Here is a 15,286-nt window from a genome sequence, read left to right on the forward strand (position 1 = left end):
GTTCTAATTGTGTTGATTTCATTAGGCCTTGTCATATGGCTCCTTTTAGGGTTTTTAAAAGTGAACAGCTGGTTTTCACAAACATTTATTAAATAATTATGATTAAAGAATTTAGCTTCAAAATCTAAAACTTTGCTCAAGTTTACTTGGCAACAACAGTGGGCATGAATTATTCAATACGTGATATATATGACAGGTGCAATGTACTGATAATATGTCCTTTTTATTTCTACTATGAAGGTAGAAAATTATTAATCTCCCCTGGAATACTAATCAAAAGAGTGAAGTGCTCCAAATGGTTATGCCAATGATTTATTAGAATTACACTGCATTTGAAAAATCAGATGGAGTCATGAATTAACTAAAATTCGCCTTTTTAAATGAACCAGGGCCACCAGAACAAAATTACTTCTGCCACTTTAAAACATTTCTAAGTCCTCAATAAATACATTCTGTTCTTTGCTGATGTATTGTGTCTTAGCCAAAATTCATCTACCCTCCTCTTCAATGTCTGTTACTATCTGATTGCTCATCAGATTTATTTCTTCCTGAGCCTCAAACAGCTACACCATGCAGAAGCATGGCTAAGAACACAGGTCCTATCTAATAATATTCACAAATACCAATACTTAACTGGATCATCTATTTTGTTCTTTATAAATAAACAGTAATATATTAAATATGTTTTCAAGTCAATCCATTAGAACATGAGAAAAATGTACCTGCTCAACTGTGACAGAGTGAAGGACTAGATTCTAGTATTGCTCTGTCACCTCCTAGCTTTATGAGATTGGGCAAGTTACAAGGAAGTTACTGGTTAAATATATAGATAAATAGATAACTATTATATTTGATCTAGAAGGTGAAAAATCACCAACCATTTTAAGAATAAGGGAGTTACTCATGCCAAAACATATTTTTCAAATCTATTTCTCAGCTCTACTATGTAGGGTGAGAGTAAAGGAATATAAAAGCAATATTTCCAAAAAGTACTTCTCACCAATAGATTAAAGACACTCTCAGTAGCCAGAGTTGTCTAGTAATCATAACCACCAGATCTCCTTCCTTCATCATTGAGGAACACCTATTTTCTTATAACCAGTTAAAGACTGAGACATCTAGCCTTAAACAGGTTGCATTCTAAATTCCTAATCAACAAATTAGATCAAAGGTTATGTCACTAATTTGTCCAGAAGATTATCAAATTTTGGTTTTGATCTTAAAAAAAGAAGATAAGTACATATATTATGTATTTTGAAAACTCCAAAGTACATAGTTTTTTATGAACTTGAAAGAAAAATATAAGGTAGGAGGTTCTTAATCTTAAAATTAACCAGGTGATATAAAAACTATTTCAACTTTAATTGATATTATAACAAAAGCATCATAAGAAAATTGATTTATTTAATGTACGTAGTTTTTTTATTAAAAAAGGTAATTCACACAGAATTACATACCACCTACTTAAGGTATTAAAAAAAGGTGAATAAAGAAATTAATGAATGATTTCTACATAAAACAGGTAAAGGAAATGAGCAGTTAGTTCACAGGAATAAAATAAAAACATATGAAAAGATGTTCAATCTCACTAGTAATTAAAGAAATGGAAGTTAAAACAATGAGGTTTATTTTTCATCTATAAAATTAGCACAAAAAAATTAAGTTTGATAATTTAGTGTGGCAAGCGTTTGGGAAAACTAAGCACCCTCATACAATGTTAATGGAAGGGTAAATTACCAAAGCATTTTATGAGAGCAATTTTTCAATATCTTCCAAAGTTAAAAAAAAAAGTCTGTTCTTTTTGGAATATAAGTGTTCTGTTAAAAATCCAACCTACATCAATAGCTAAAAAATAATGGCGAACGTGTAAATGATCACTGCAACAATGATTATAGCAAAAAATAAAAATACAAAGTAAAACAACCTAAAGCCCTTCGACTGACTAAATAAATAAATGGAAATTCATCCATATAACTAAATGTAATGGAGTCATTAAAAAGATGTCAATCTATATCTGTAATATGGAAAATGGTTCATATACGTCATTAAGTGATACTGGGAAGCTATTCTGATTCCGTTTCCTGCACCCTTGTGGTTTAAATCCTTGCTACTCAAAATGTGATCCTCAAACCAAAAACACTGGTGTGAGACATCACCTGGGAAGCTGTTAGATCCTGACAATCTATGTCAAAGGCCTGCTGAATCTACATTTCAGCAAGATTCCACATGATTTGAGTCACATTAAAATTTGGGAAGCTGAGGGTAGGTGACAATCCTAAGTGCACCCACAGTTCTTGTGCACACCTGTATCACAGCATTCATTATCCACTTACAACTCTGTTCACTTGTCTAAAGGAGGCTGTGAGATTGTTAAAGGCAGGTTCTAAGATTTTTGTTGTTGTGAAGGTTCTCTCTCCACTGTACCTGGCACATAATAGATACTTCATAAATATTTGTTATATAAATGAGCAAATGAGCAAGAATCAATAAAAAGTAAAAGCAAATTTGAGTTTATTACCTTTTTATAGCACTTCATCAACTATATGGCAATATAGTAATATTAATTACAAATGACAGAAAAAAAATTTTTTATTTTGAAAAACCACTCTCTTTAAATGTATACATATCCTAGAAACATGTTACAAAACATTTTTATCCTCACCAAATAGTACATAAATCTAGGACTATACCTAAAGCTTCTTATCATGCTTGCCTTTTCTTTAAAAAAGCCCCACACTCAAATTAGCATATAATATCACTAGCTTGGACACACGCCAGCAATTGAAAAGATAGAAATAAATTGGTTTTAGATATCTATTGTTTTCCTGATGACACACAAATTATGCTACTGTTTATCTCTAACACTGCAGCTGCTGCTGGTTCTGCATCACTATTTACTATAATTACTGCCTTCAGATCTCATTCTGACCCATATCCCATTATAGGATGTGCCCAGGACAGATGAGCAGTTTCAGAAATCAGCAGCACTCATGGGTGTTTGAAAAATCGTGGTCTTAGGGATCTGTGCTTCTAACAGTATGAAACGTCTTCAGTTATACATTGAGCTTTCCACAGAAATCCTCACCTGGCCGTTTCTCGCCACTCCGCATCCTCTCCTTCACGCCAGCAAATCTCATCCAGCTCCGTGAAGAGGTCGTGAGGAATGTGTTCTTCATCGTCATCCTCAGTGCCAAGAATAAACTGCACCCGCTGAGACGGGGTGTCTGAGGAGAATCAGAGACATGAACATGCATTACTGTGGCTTCGAGCTTAAAATGTCACCGCCTCCATCACCACGCCAAACTCACACCTCCCGTGGCCCACCGCAACACTAGTCTAAACTCTGGAAATTAAAACTTAAGTGTAGCCTTACATGAAGTCTAGCATAATCTGGGAGCATAAATATGTCAAAGGTAAACATATAATGTATAGATAGTATAAAAAATATAAAGGTGATGTGCATTTTGGATTATTTGTAACGCTCATGGAAACTACTATTTCTCACACACACATACTCACATCTCTCGTCATATACGCTATATTTTATGGTAATAGTCAGAAGAGTAGATTATGATAAAAGTCACTTATACTAAAACTATGCTGAATAAGATTCACCTTAGTGAATCTTAATAGTGAATCTTCACATAAGAACTCCCCTGTGATGCTTCTTTACAGACACTCCCTCATCCCCCCAACTAACCCCTGGCAATTACTATCTGGTCTTCACCGCTTACAGTTTTGCCTTTTCTAGAATGTCATATAAATGGGAAAAAAAATAACCTTTTGAGTCTGTCATTATTCACTTAGCATAACGCCTTTGCGATTTTGAGGTTTATCTGTGTCACTGAGTGCATCAGCAGTTCACTGTTTTTATTGCTGAGTGATAGTCCATTGTAGAAATGTACCACAGTTTTGTTTTGTTTGTTTTTTTTTAAGATTTTTATTGGGGAATTGGAACAGCGCTAGGGAATTGGGGGAAGGTGAACAGACAAGTTGTTATCCTTTTGTTCTTCTAGTCTAGTTGTGGAGGACGTTGCTTCACTGGCCCAAGTTGGCACCATCATTGCGCTCCTCCCGGGCGATCAGTCACAGGCTTCTGGAAGGCACTCACGCTGGCTGCTGGCTACACACAGTAGCCCATGGCAACCGACTGCAGCAGGGGCTGCAGCCCCTTGAGGGCGACTCAGGCAACCCAGCTCAAGATTGAGCTGTTGTTCAGCATCTTAGCTGTAGAAGGCAGTGTCACTGGCCCTCATATGTGGGATCTGAACTGGGGCTCTCTGGCGTCCCAAGCCAGCTCTTAACCAATGTGCCACTCGGCTGGCCCTGTACCACAGTTTGTTTATCCACCCATCTGTTGAAGGATATTTAGGTTGTTTCCAGTTTGGAGCAATTTTGAATAGAACTGCTGTAAGTATTCTTGTACAGGTTTTTCTATTGAACATAAGTTTTTTATTTCTCTAGGTAAATAGCTAGGAGTAGGATTGCTGGTTATATGGTTAAAATAACTTTATTAGACACTGCCTAATTGCTTTCCAGAGCGTCTATGCATATGCATCCCCAGCAGCAATGCATGAGAGCTGCAGTTGCTCCCCATTTTACCAGCATCTGGTCTTATCAATTGTTCCTTCGCCATCCTATGTAGTGATAGCTCACTGTGGTGTTCATTTATATTTCTCTGATGGCTACGGGTGACAATTTTTCATGTGTTTACTTGTCATCCATTTGTCTTCTTTGATGAAGTGTCTGCTGAAATATTTTCCCCATTTTTAACTGTGTTGGTTGTTTCTTTACTCTTGAGCTTTAAGAATTCTTTGTATATTCTGATACAAGTCTTTGTTGAACATGTGGTTTGCAAATATTTTCTTTCCTCCCTGTCTGTAGCTTGTCTTCACTTTTTTAAACAGTCTCTTTCAAGGAGCAGAAGTTTTAAATTTTGATAACTCTAATTTATCATTTTATGGATTATACTTTGGTATCAAGTTTAAGAACCCTTTGCCAAAGGTTACAAGGATATTCTCCTGTTTTCTTCTAAAAGCTTTATAGTTTTATATTTTACATTAATATCTATGGTCTATTCAATTCAAGGTGTTCGTTTGTTTGTGAAACCAACTTTTTCATAATGGACAGTAAGCCTCCCTGACCTTTGCCCCACAGTGGGATGTTTTCTTTATTATATTGGACAGTAAACAAACCTTCCCTTAGCTCCACAGAGAGACACTATCTTTATCTTCCAAGTCTGATTACTATACAAACATCCCTGAAAAGATAGACACAGAGGCAGCCAGTGCCTGTGCTCACAAGATGTGCAGAAACGTGAGAGATCCACAGAGAACTGTCTCCCAACAACCATCTTCACAGCCATGTTGATCACTCTCAGGAAACATCTTTGAATTTTATCTTGTTAAATTGAAACTATTCTTTGTAAATCTTTCTTCCACTAAATATTCCCACCTTTATTTGCCCATTCTCCAATTCACAATTCGAGGATTTAAAAAAAAATGCCTGGGTATTTTTCCTTCATTATTTCTTCTGTTTATATTTTTAGAAGATTATATGATTGTTTCCCTGGAGATCTTTACTAGGTTGCTGGATACGAGATCATAATACAAAATCCAATCTATTCTTATACTATAATGAAAATCACTAGAAAATCTAGTAGGGAAAATTCCATCCACTTTATAAACAAAGATATAAGGTTATGGTGAGTTTGAAACGACTTTAAGACAAACATAAAGATGGACATAAGGCAGTTGGAGATTTGATTCTAAAAAAGAAAACAGGGTCAGATGTAGAGACATGGGTGGCACTTAACTAGAGAAGTTATATAATTACAATAGATGAGGACTGAAAATTAATAGAGAGAGAAGACAACCCAACATGGGAGAAAAAACAGGTTTAAGATTTGGGAGGAGGAAGAGAATGAATCAGAAGAAGAACAGATAGAACTATAAAAGGATTGACACATTAAACAAGTATTTAATGAGCACAGGAAAAAAATCTCTGCCCTTATATAGCTTACAATTGATGGAGAGAGTAGGGTAACAGGGGCCAACATAGAAAGGATTTCAAAAAGAACAAGTCAATAATGTCAGATGCTGCAGAATTAATGATGAGAACTGAGTAAGAGCAATAAGATTTGGCCAACCTAATGTTCAATAGCCCTAGAATTCCAATGAACATGTATTATTTTACAATCATTAATAAACAAATAAGTTATTGGGTTGTCAGAAAAGTCATGACATATTTTTTCTATGTTTTTCATTGCAAAAATGATTCATGACTTTTCCAACAACCCAATATTTCCATTTGGAATATAGACCATGTTTTCAACAAATGATTAGTTTTTAAAAAATGAAATTTAAATATTTATGCTATTTGAGAAAAGCCAATATATTCATAATTGTAAATAAACAATTCCTTAGCAAAGTTTCATGGTTTCATTATTAGCCATGTTACTCACGTTGCTTTAATTACTCACATACTAATTAACTAGGGTCTTAAGTAAATTTTTTCTAATAATCAGTGAAAATATCCTCCTTTCTGAAGGCCCTGTCCAAAGTTCTCTAGTTTTTAGGCTCTTTCTGGAGAAAAGTCAACGAATATGTTGAGAAATATATTTCTTATAACAACATAACAAGTATAGTGACAGAAGTGAATTGGGAAATTTCCATTTTATGTACGTGACCTTACTGTCATGAGGAACACAATCCTCATGCACTATGACATTTAGCTCAAGGGAGTAGATTCACAAAATGTCTACCATTATGTGTTTCTGGATTGCAGACACTTTTCTTCCTCTTTATTGTTGTGACAGTTCAGATAAATCAATATTCAGATCATCTAGCTTATGAAATCATGAAATGATAACAAGTTTAGTGGTTCTATTTCAAATTCATGTGTGCAGTCTCTTTGTAGCTTAATAATATTCTCCATCTTCATTTGAACTTTAAAGTTTTGCCCATATTATTTGAATGTCATATATAATCTGTTTATCTGGATTCCTATATTTTAATTCATTTATATAATTGAAATATGTTATCATTAATGCAAAATAGTTAATTGTGTTATAAGGTAACAGATGGATAAAATGAACATGTTCAGCACCAAGAACAATAGGCATTTTTTTCCCAAGAAGATGTAAGACTAGATGCAGAATTTACAAACTGTGTCCCTGAAAACCTAACTATATAACTCTAACTCCTCGCCCATGCTGAGGCTATAAAAGGGTCATGGGTTGAAAACAGCAGACACATTCTGGAGAGGATTTAATCAAAGAAAGCTGTAATGTGAGTACCAAGTCTCCTGACTCCTCTATAAAATGAAGGGATGAGGGGTGTCTGCCCCTCCCTCAAGCCAAGTGAGTGGAGCTTCAAGAGCATCAGAAGGGCTTTATATGTCCCCTGCAATACACTGGGGTATAATTCCTGCCTGAAACACAGAAAATCTGCCTAGCTGCTGATGGTGAGATTGCTGCTTTGAATAACATGCACTCGCAGTATTTATCAAGGCAATAAATGTGTATGTGTTTTCTGTGAATCATATATGGGCCACACACAACAGAGAGAGAGAGAGAGAGAGAGAGAGAGAGAGAGAGAGAGAGAGAGAGAGAGAGAGAGAGAGGTGACAATATGGAATGTGGGTTCATTTTAGATCCTTTTCAAGAGGCTACCAGAGAACAGTGACAAAACTTCAGCAGAGAGTATGTATCACTATAGCTGGCTGCCTAGGGCAGGGGTCGGCAAACTGCAGCTCGTGAGCCACATGCAGCTCTGTGGGTAGGTATATGTGACTCTGAAGTAAAATTGAAAATGAAAATAAAACTATCATAGTTTCATTTATAAAAATTTTAAAGGCTATTATTCATATAATGGTGATTTCATTTGTTTTATGGCTCTCGAATAATTTTTAAATTGTAGTGAGGGACAGGATTGGCTCTTCCATCTCAAAAGTTTGCCAACCCCTGGCCTAGGGGATGAGGAGGAATAAGTAATAAGGCAGAAGAGAGTTCAGGTGAGACACCCTCCAGAAAAGAATGAGTCAATTCAAATTCTCACTAAGCCTAGAGAGTGTAACACCAGCTTGCAATAGTATTAGTTAAGTAAGAACTTTCCTGCCCCACTTAGTTCTTTTTATTTCCTGTGCTCCAAACCTGAAGGGATGAGAAACTAGAGTTAGGAAGATGATGGAGCATCTGGAAGGAGGAGAAATTGATGTAGGAGAAAAAAATAGGCAATTGCCTCAACTGCAGCACACCTGGATAAAAGAATGGGAAAACGCCTTATGGTTAAAACAAGTTCAAAGTTTTCACTATCACATGAGACTTAATACTTTACCTACTGATCGGGGACTTTGGGTTACCTAAGAATGACCAGAAAAGCCAGGGAACCCCCCAGAGTTTTCATTCAGGGGCAGGATAATAATTAGAACCACTGAATAAATACAAAGGGATGGTACAAGACAGAAATAGGGTTACTTTATGATTAAATTTTACAAGTAGTGTTCATTCAATGTAAGTTACAAAGACCTTATAAATAATCGTAATTCTTTTATGTTCATAACTGAGTCATTAACCTTTAAACTATATGTTTTATTAAAATAGTAGTTGACTATGGTGAGATTATAAAAAGAAAGAAAAAAGACAAAATAGATTTTTAATTTATTAATTTCTTCTATGGGTCAGGCATTTTCATATACTATCTCTTACGTCTCACAATAACATATTCAAAAGGACACTGGTATTAATCAGTCCTAAAATTCAATGCAAATCATGAAGGAGCTTATAAAATAGGGTACACATATTTACGGATAGAAAAATTAAATATTGTCAAGATGTCAGTTCTTACCAACTTGATCTATAGATTCAATGATATCCCAATCAAAATCCCAGCATCTTATTTTATGGACATCAACAAATTGATTCTAAAGTTTATATAGAGAAGTAAAAGACCAAGAATAGCCAACATAGTATTGAAGGAGATGAACAAAGTTGGAAGACTAACACTACCCAACATCAGACTTACTATAAACCTACAGTAATCAAGACAGTGTGGTTTTGGTGAAAGAATAGACACATAGATCCACATAAATAGAGTCAACTCATCTTTGACAAAGAAGCAAAGGCAATGAAGCAAAGATAGTCTCTTTAACAAAAGCTGCTGGGACAACTAGATATCCACATGCAAAAACATGAATCTAGACAAAGACTTATACCCTTTGCCAAAATTCACTCAAAATGGATCACAGAACTAAATGTAAAACACAAATCTATAAAACTCATAGAAGATAACATTGGAGAAAACTTAGATGACCTTGGGAATGGCGGTGCTTTTTTAGATACATCAAAGACACTATCCATGAAAGAAAGAATTGATAAGCTGGAATTCATTAAAATTAAAAATTTCTGCTCTGTGAAAGACAATGTCAAGAGAATGAGAAGAAAAGCCACAGGCTAGAAGGAAATATTTGCAAAAGATACCTCTGATAAAGGACTGTCATCCAAAATATACAAAAAACTCTTTAAAATTGACAATAAAAAAACAAACAACCCCACTTTAAAAAATGGGCCAAATACCATAACAGAGACTTCACCGAAGATACACAGATGGCAATTAAGCATATGAAAAGATCTCCGCATCAAATGCTATCAGGGAAATGCAAATATAACAATGACATACCATTACACACCTATTAAAATTGCTAAAATTTAGAACACTGACCACACCAAATGCTGGTAAGGATGTGGAACAACAGGAACTTTCATACTTTGCTGGTGGGAATGCAATATGATACAAACACTTTGGGAAGACAGTTTAGTGGTTTCTTATAAAACTAAACATATTTTTACCATATGATCCAGCAATCACACTCCTTGGTATTTACCCAAAGGAGTTGAGAACTTATGTCCACACAATAACCTGAACACAGATGTTCATAGCAGCTTTATTCATAATTAGCCAATCTTGGAAGCAACAAAAATGTCCTTCACTAAATGAATGGATAAATAAACTGTGGTATATTCAGACAATGAAATATAGTGCAGCACTAGAAGAAATGAACTATCAAGCCATAAAAAGACATGAAGAAACCAAAAATGCATATTACTAAAGTAAAGGAAGCCAATCTGAAAAGGCTATCTATTGTGTTATTCCAACTACATGACATTCTGGAAAAGGCAAAACTATGGAGAGAGTAAAAAGATCAGTACTTGCGTGAGGAGGGGGATAAATAGGCTGAGCACAAAGGATTTTTAGGGCATTAAAAATACTTTGTATGATATTATAATTATGGATATATGTCATTACACATTTGTTCAAACCCATAGAATTAAAACACCAAGAGTGAGGCCTAAGGTAAACTATGGGTTTTAGGGTGATTATGATGTGTCCATATAGGCTCCTCCTTGGTAAGAAATGCACCACTCGGGTGAGTGATGTTGGTAATGGGGGAGGCTGTGCACGTGTGGGACAGAGGGTACATGGGAAATCTCTATACCTTCCTCTCCATTTTGTTATAAACCTATAATTGCTCTAAAAATAAAAGTCTTAAAAAATAGGGCATCTCAGTTTTTAAATGGCAATTGTTCTCACCAACATGCAGCACTATATCTTATACATGATTGCATATATTTAAGAAATTATAAGAAAGAGGAAAAAGAAACTACATTTATACAGAGTATTTGCTTCAGGCATTAGTAAGGTATTTCTTTGTTAGAATGTTAACAATATGAGATTTGGTTTTATTACCAAGTATTTTAAGAAGCTTGTCAAACTAAATTTTACAGCAAAATGAACAAGAATTGAGTCAATAGCCAAGTCTTGTGCTTCACTACCTCTTCAATGCCAATTTCCTGGATGAAACATAAATGTTTATTTTGAAATGAGACTGATGAATTCCTATAAATATCAGATGTACTTAGAAAATCAACAGTGCTACATAGACATTTCTGATTTCATTTATCTGAAATAAGAAACTTATGCTATCTTTTTTCTAAAATTATACTATCTGGGAGATAGTTCTCAAACTTCTACTAAACCTGATCATTTGATCAGAGTCAAATGAAATACTTCTAATCAGTCTGTTACCTTTGTGGCTTGTTCTGGACAAACAAAACAAAACAAAACAAATCAGTATTTTGAGTAGCCACACACAAAAAAACATAAACTGAAATTTTACAGTTACCCTAAGAAATCAATTAAAATTTTCCATTGGACCTACCCAGTGTGAGCAGAAAGATATTTTGTGTTATAATACATGACAGCCTGTTCTAACCACTCGCTTGCTTGTCAATAACCACATCCAAGAGCAGCTCTCCCTCAACATGGGTTATTATGTTCCTCGTGTGTTGGGGTTTTTTTCAGATTTAAAACATATTTTACTTTTTTTATTATAGTTTCAGGTATACAAAGCAACATAGTGATTAGACACTTACACATCTCATAAAGTGATAAACCCAACAAGTCTACTACCCAGCTGACACCGTACACAGCTATTGAAATATCATTGACTATATTCCCTATGCTGTACTTGACATTCTGTAACTGCATATTTTTTAAATTATAATTGGCATTCAGTATTATTTTATGTTAGTTTTAGGTGTATATGGTAGTGATTAGGCATTTATATAACTTATGAAATGATTCCCCCTGATAAGTCTAGTACCCACCTGACACTATACATAGTTTTTACAATATTATTGACTTCATTTCCCATACTGTATTTCACATCCCCTTTACTATTTTGCAATTACCAATTTGTACTTCTTAATACCTTCACCTTTCCTACCCATCCCCCAACCCCTCTCCCATCTAGCCTCCATCAGTTTGTTCTCTGTATCTATGAGTCTATTTCTGTTTTGTATGTTCATTTATTATGTTCTCTAGGTTCTACATTTAGTGAGATCATATGGTATTTGTGTTGCTAAGTCTGACTTATTTCACTTAGCATAATATCCTCTAAGTCCATCCATGTTCTTGCAAATGGTAAGGTACCATTCCTTTTCTAGGCAGAGTAATACTCCATTGTATACATGTACCACATCTTTTTTATCCAATCATTTATTGATGGGCATTCATTGTTTCCATATCTTAGCTATTGTCAATAGTGCTGCAGTAAACATAGGGGTGTATATATATCTTTTCAAATTAGTGTTTTGGATTTCTTTGGCTAAATACCCAGGAGCGGAATTGCTGGGTCATAAGTTATTTCTATTTTTAATTTTTGAGGAAGCTCCATACTGCTTTCCACAGTGGCTGCACCAATTTGCAATCCCACCAACAGTACATGAATGTTCCCTTATCTTCACATCCTCGCCAACACTTGTTGTTTATTGATTTATTAAGGATGACCCTTCTGACAGGTGTGAGGTGATATCTCATTGTAGTTTTATTTGCATTTCTCTGATGACTAGTGATGTTGAGAATCTTTTCATATGTCCATTGGCCATCTGTATGTCTTCTTTAGAGAAATGTCTGTTCAGGTCCTCTGTCCAGTTTTTCATTGGATTGTTTGGGTTTTTTGGTGTTGAGTTGTATGAAGTTTTTATAAATTATGGATATTAACCCCTTATCAGATGTATCATTGGCAAACATCTTCTCCCATTCAGTAGGATGTTATTTTTTGTTTTGTTGATGGTTTCCTTGGCTGTGCAATAACTTTTTAGTTTGATGTAGTCCAATTTGGTTATTTTTTCTTTTGTTTCCCTTGTCTGAGGAGATATATCAGAAATATTACTAAGAGTAATGTCTGTCAGCTTACTTCCTATATTTTCTTCTATGAGTTTTATCATTTCGGGTCTTACATTTAAGTCTCTAAAGCATTTTCAGTTTATTCTTGTATATGACATAAAAAGGGGTCCATTTTCATTTTTTTGCATGTATCTCTTCAAACTTTCCAGCACCATTTATTGAAATGACTATCATTACCCCAATGTAAATTGTTGCTTCCTTTGTCATAGATTAAATGACTATACATGCATGGATTTATTTCTGGGCTCTCTATTCTGTTCCATTGATCTATGTGTCTATTTTTTTTTTTTTGCCAATACCATGCTGTTTTGATTACTATGGCCTTGTAGTACAATTTGATATCAGGTAGTGTGATACCTCCAGCTTTCTTCTTCTTTCTCAGGATTGCCATGGTTATTTGAGATTTTTTATGGTATGGTACCATATAAATTTTAAAATTATTTGTTCTAGCTTTGTGAAAAATGCCACTGGTATTTTGATAGGGATTGCATTGAATCTATAGACTCTTAAGGTAATATAGACATTTTAACTATATTAATTCTTCCTATACATGAGCATGTTATAAGTATTCATTTATGAGGTGAGATCAAAAAACATGGTGAATGTTTAAATTTTAAAAATTTATTACAGTAAAAGACACACTGCCATTAATACCCCTCAAAATACTGCCCCTTGCTTCAAACACACTTATCTATCCCATCATTCCTGTCACTTTCTGAAGCAGTTCTGGAAGTCCTGTTTCATGAGTGTCTTTATTTCATCCTCCATCATAACAATGCTTCATGTCATACATCTCTTCTGGTATAAGGCAATTTCTGTCAAATAAAAACATTACGGTGTGTCCTTATCCACCTTATTCACCGGATCTGGCATCGTGCGACTTCTGGCTCTTTCCCAAAGTCAAAATGACCATGAAAGGTAAACGTTTTGAAAGAGGACTTTCAGAACTGCTTCAGAAAGTGGCAAGAATGATAGGATAAATGTGTCTGAAGTGAGGGGAGTATTTTTTTTTAATGTTTAATGACATTTATTATTCAAGTTAGCTACAGGAGTCCTTCTAGCAAATCCCTAAAGATACAATAATAAAAATCTGTGGTATACTTAATGGCTTGTCTTTTTTATATGATGAATGATATTTTAAGATGTTTTAGATTGTGAAATTTACATACAATATAATGTGTTATACATATCTCCCATAAACCCAGTTGAAGAAATAGCAAGGGGGAGTATTTTGAGGGGGATTAATGGTAATGTGTCTTTTACTGTAATATTTTTTTCACTTAAACATTCACCATATCTTTTGATCATACCTCATATTTGTATCTTCCTAAAGTTGTCTCTTCAATGTCTTTTACTTTTCTGAGTACATGGCTTTTACTTTCCTGGTTAAATGTATTCCTAGGTATTTTTTTATGCAGTCGTAAATGGGACTGCCTGTTTTCTTAATTTCTCTTTCTGATAGTTCATTATTGGTGTATATAAATGCAACTGATTTCCAAAAATTAGTTTTGTATCCTGCTACTTTACTAGATTCATTTATCAGTTCCAATAGTTTTCTGTTCTACTTTGTTTTTGGGGTTTTTTGGTAGAATCTTTGGGATTCTCTCTATATAGTATCATGTCATGTGCAAATTATGACAGTTTTATTTTTTCCTTTCCCATTTGGATGCTTTTTATTTCTTTTTCTTGTCTGATTGCTGTGGCTAGAACTTCCAGTACTATGTTGAATAAAGGTGGTGAAACTGGACATCGTTGTCTTGCTCCTGATCTTAAGGAGAATGCTTTTAGCTTTTTAGCATTGAGTATATTAGCTGTTGATTTGTCATATATGGGCTTTATTATGTTGAGATATGCTCCCTCTACCCCCAATTTGCTGTTTTTTATCATAAATGGATGCTGGATTTTGTCAAACATTTTTCTGCATCTAGTGATACAACCATATGATTTTTTTCTTTTTAATTTTGTTTATGTGGTATATCACATTAATTGATTTGTGGATATTGAACCAAACTTGCATACCAGGAATGAATCCCACTTGATCGTGATATATTATCTTTTTAATGTATTGCTGAATTTGGTTTGCTAATATTTTGTTGAGGATTTTTACATTTATGTTCATTAGAGATACTGGCCTATAGTTATCATTTTTGTAATGTCTTTGTCTGCTTTTGGAACTAGGGTAATGGTGGTCTTCTAAAATGAGCTTGGGAGTCTTTTCTTCTCTTAAATTTTCTAGAGTAGTTTGAGAAAAATAGATGTTAATTCTTTTTTGAATATTTCGTAAAATTTACCTGTAAAGCCATCTGGTCCAGGACTTTTGTTTGTTGGGAGCTTGCCACTTACTGATTTGATTTCATTAGTAGTAATTGGTCAGTTCAGATTTTCTATTTTTTTTTATTCAGCCTTGGAAGATTGTATGCTTCTAGGAATTTATCCACTTCTTCCAGATTGTCCGATTTGTTGGCGTAGAGTTGCTCATATTATTTTCTTAAAATTTTTGGTATTTCTGTGGTGTCTGCTGTTACTGCTCCTCTCTCATT

At 34.5% G+C, this 15,286-nt stretch overlaps 1 protein-coding gene across 1 annotated transcript in view; it reads right to left on the reverse strand.

Annotated features, from left to right (window-relative positions):
• The window catches only part of SLC4A10 (solute carrier family 4 member 10), a 200,567-nt gene that overhangs the window by 122,325 nt on the left and 62,956 nt on the right, over positions 1 to 15,286 (reverse strand). The window contains exon 4 of the mRNA XM_019636818.1: positions 3,086 to 3,224. Coding sequence (XP_019492363.1) covers positions 3,086 to 3,224 — 139 coding nt within the window. The remainder of the gene's footprint in view (positions 1 to 3,085; positions 3,225 to 15,286) is intronic.

The sequence above is a fragment of the Hipposideros armiger genome, unplaced genomic scaffold (genome assembly GCF_001890085.2).
Source record: "Hipposideros armiger isolate ML-2016 unplaced genomic scaffold, ASM189008v1 scaffold_30, whole genome shotgun sequence".
NCBI classification, from domain to species: Eukaryota; Metazoa; Chordata; class Mammalia; order Chiroptera; family Hipposideridae; genus Hipposideros; species Hipposideros armiger.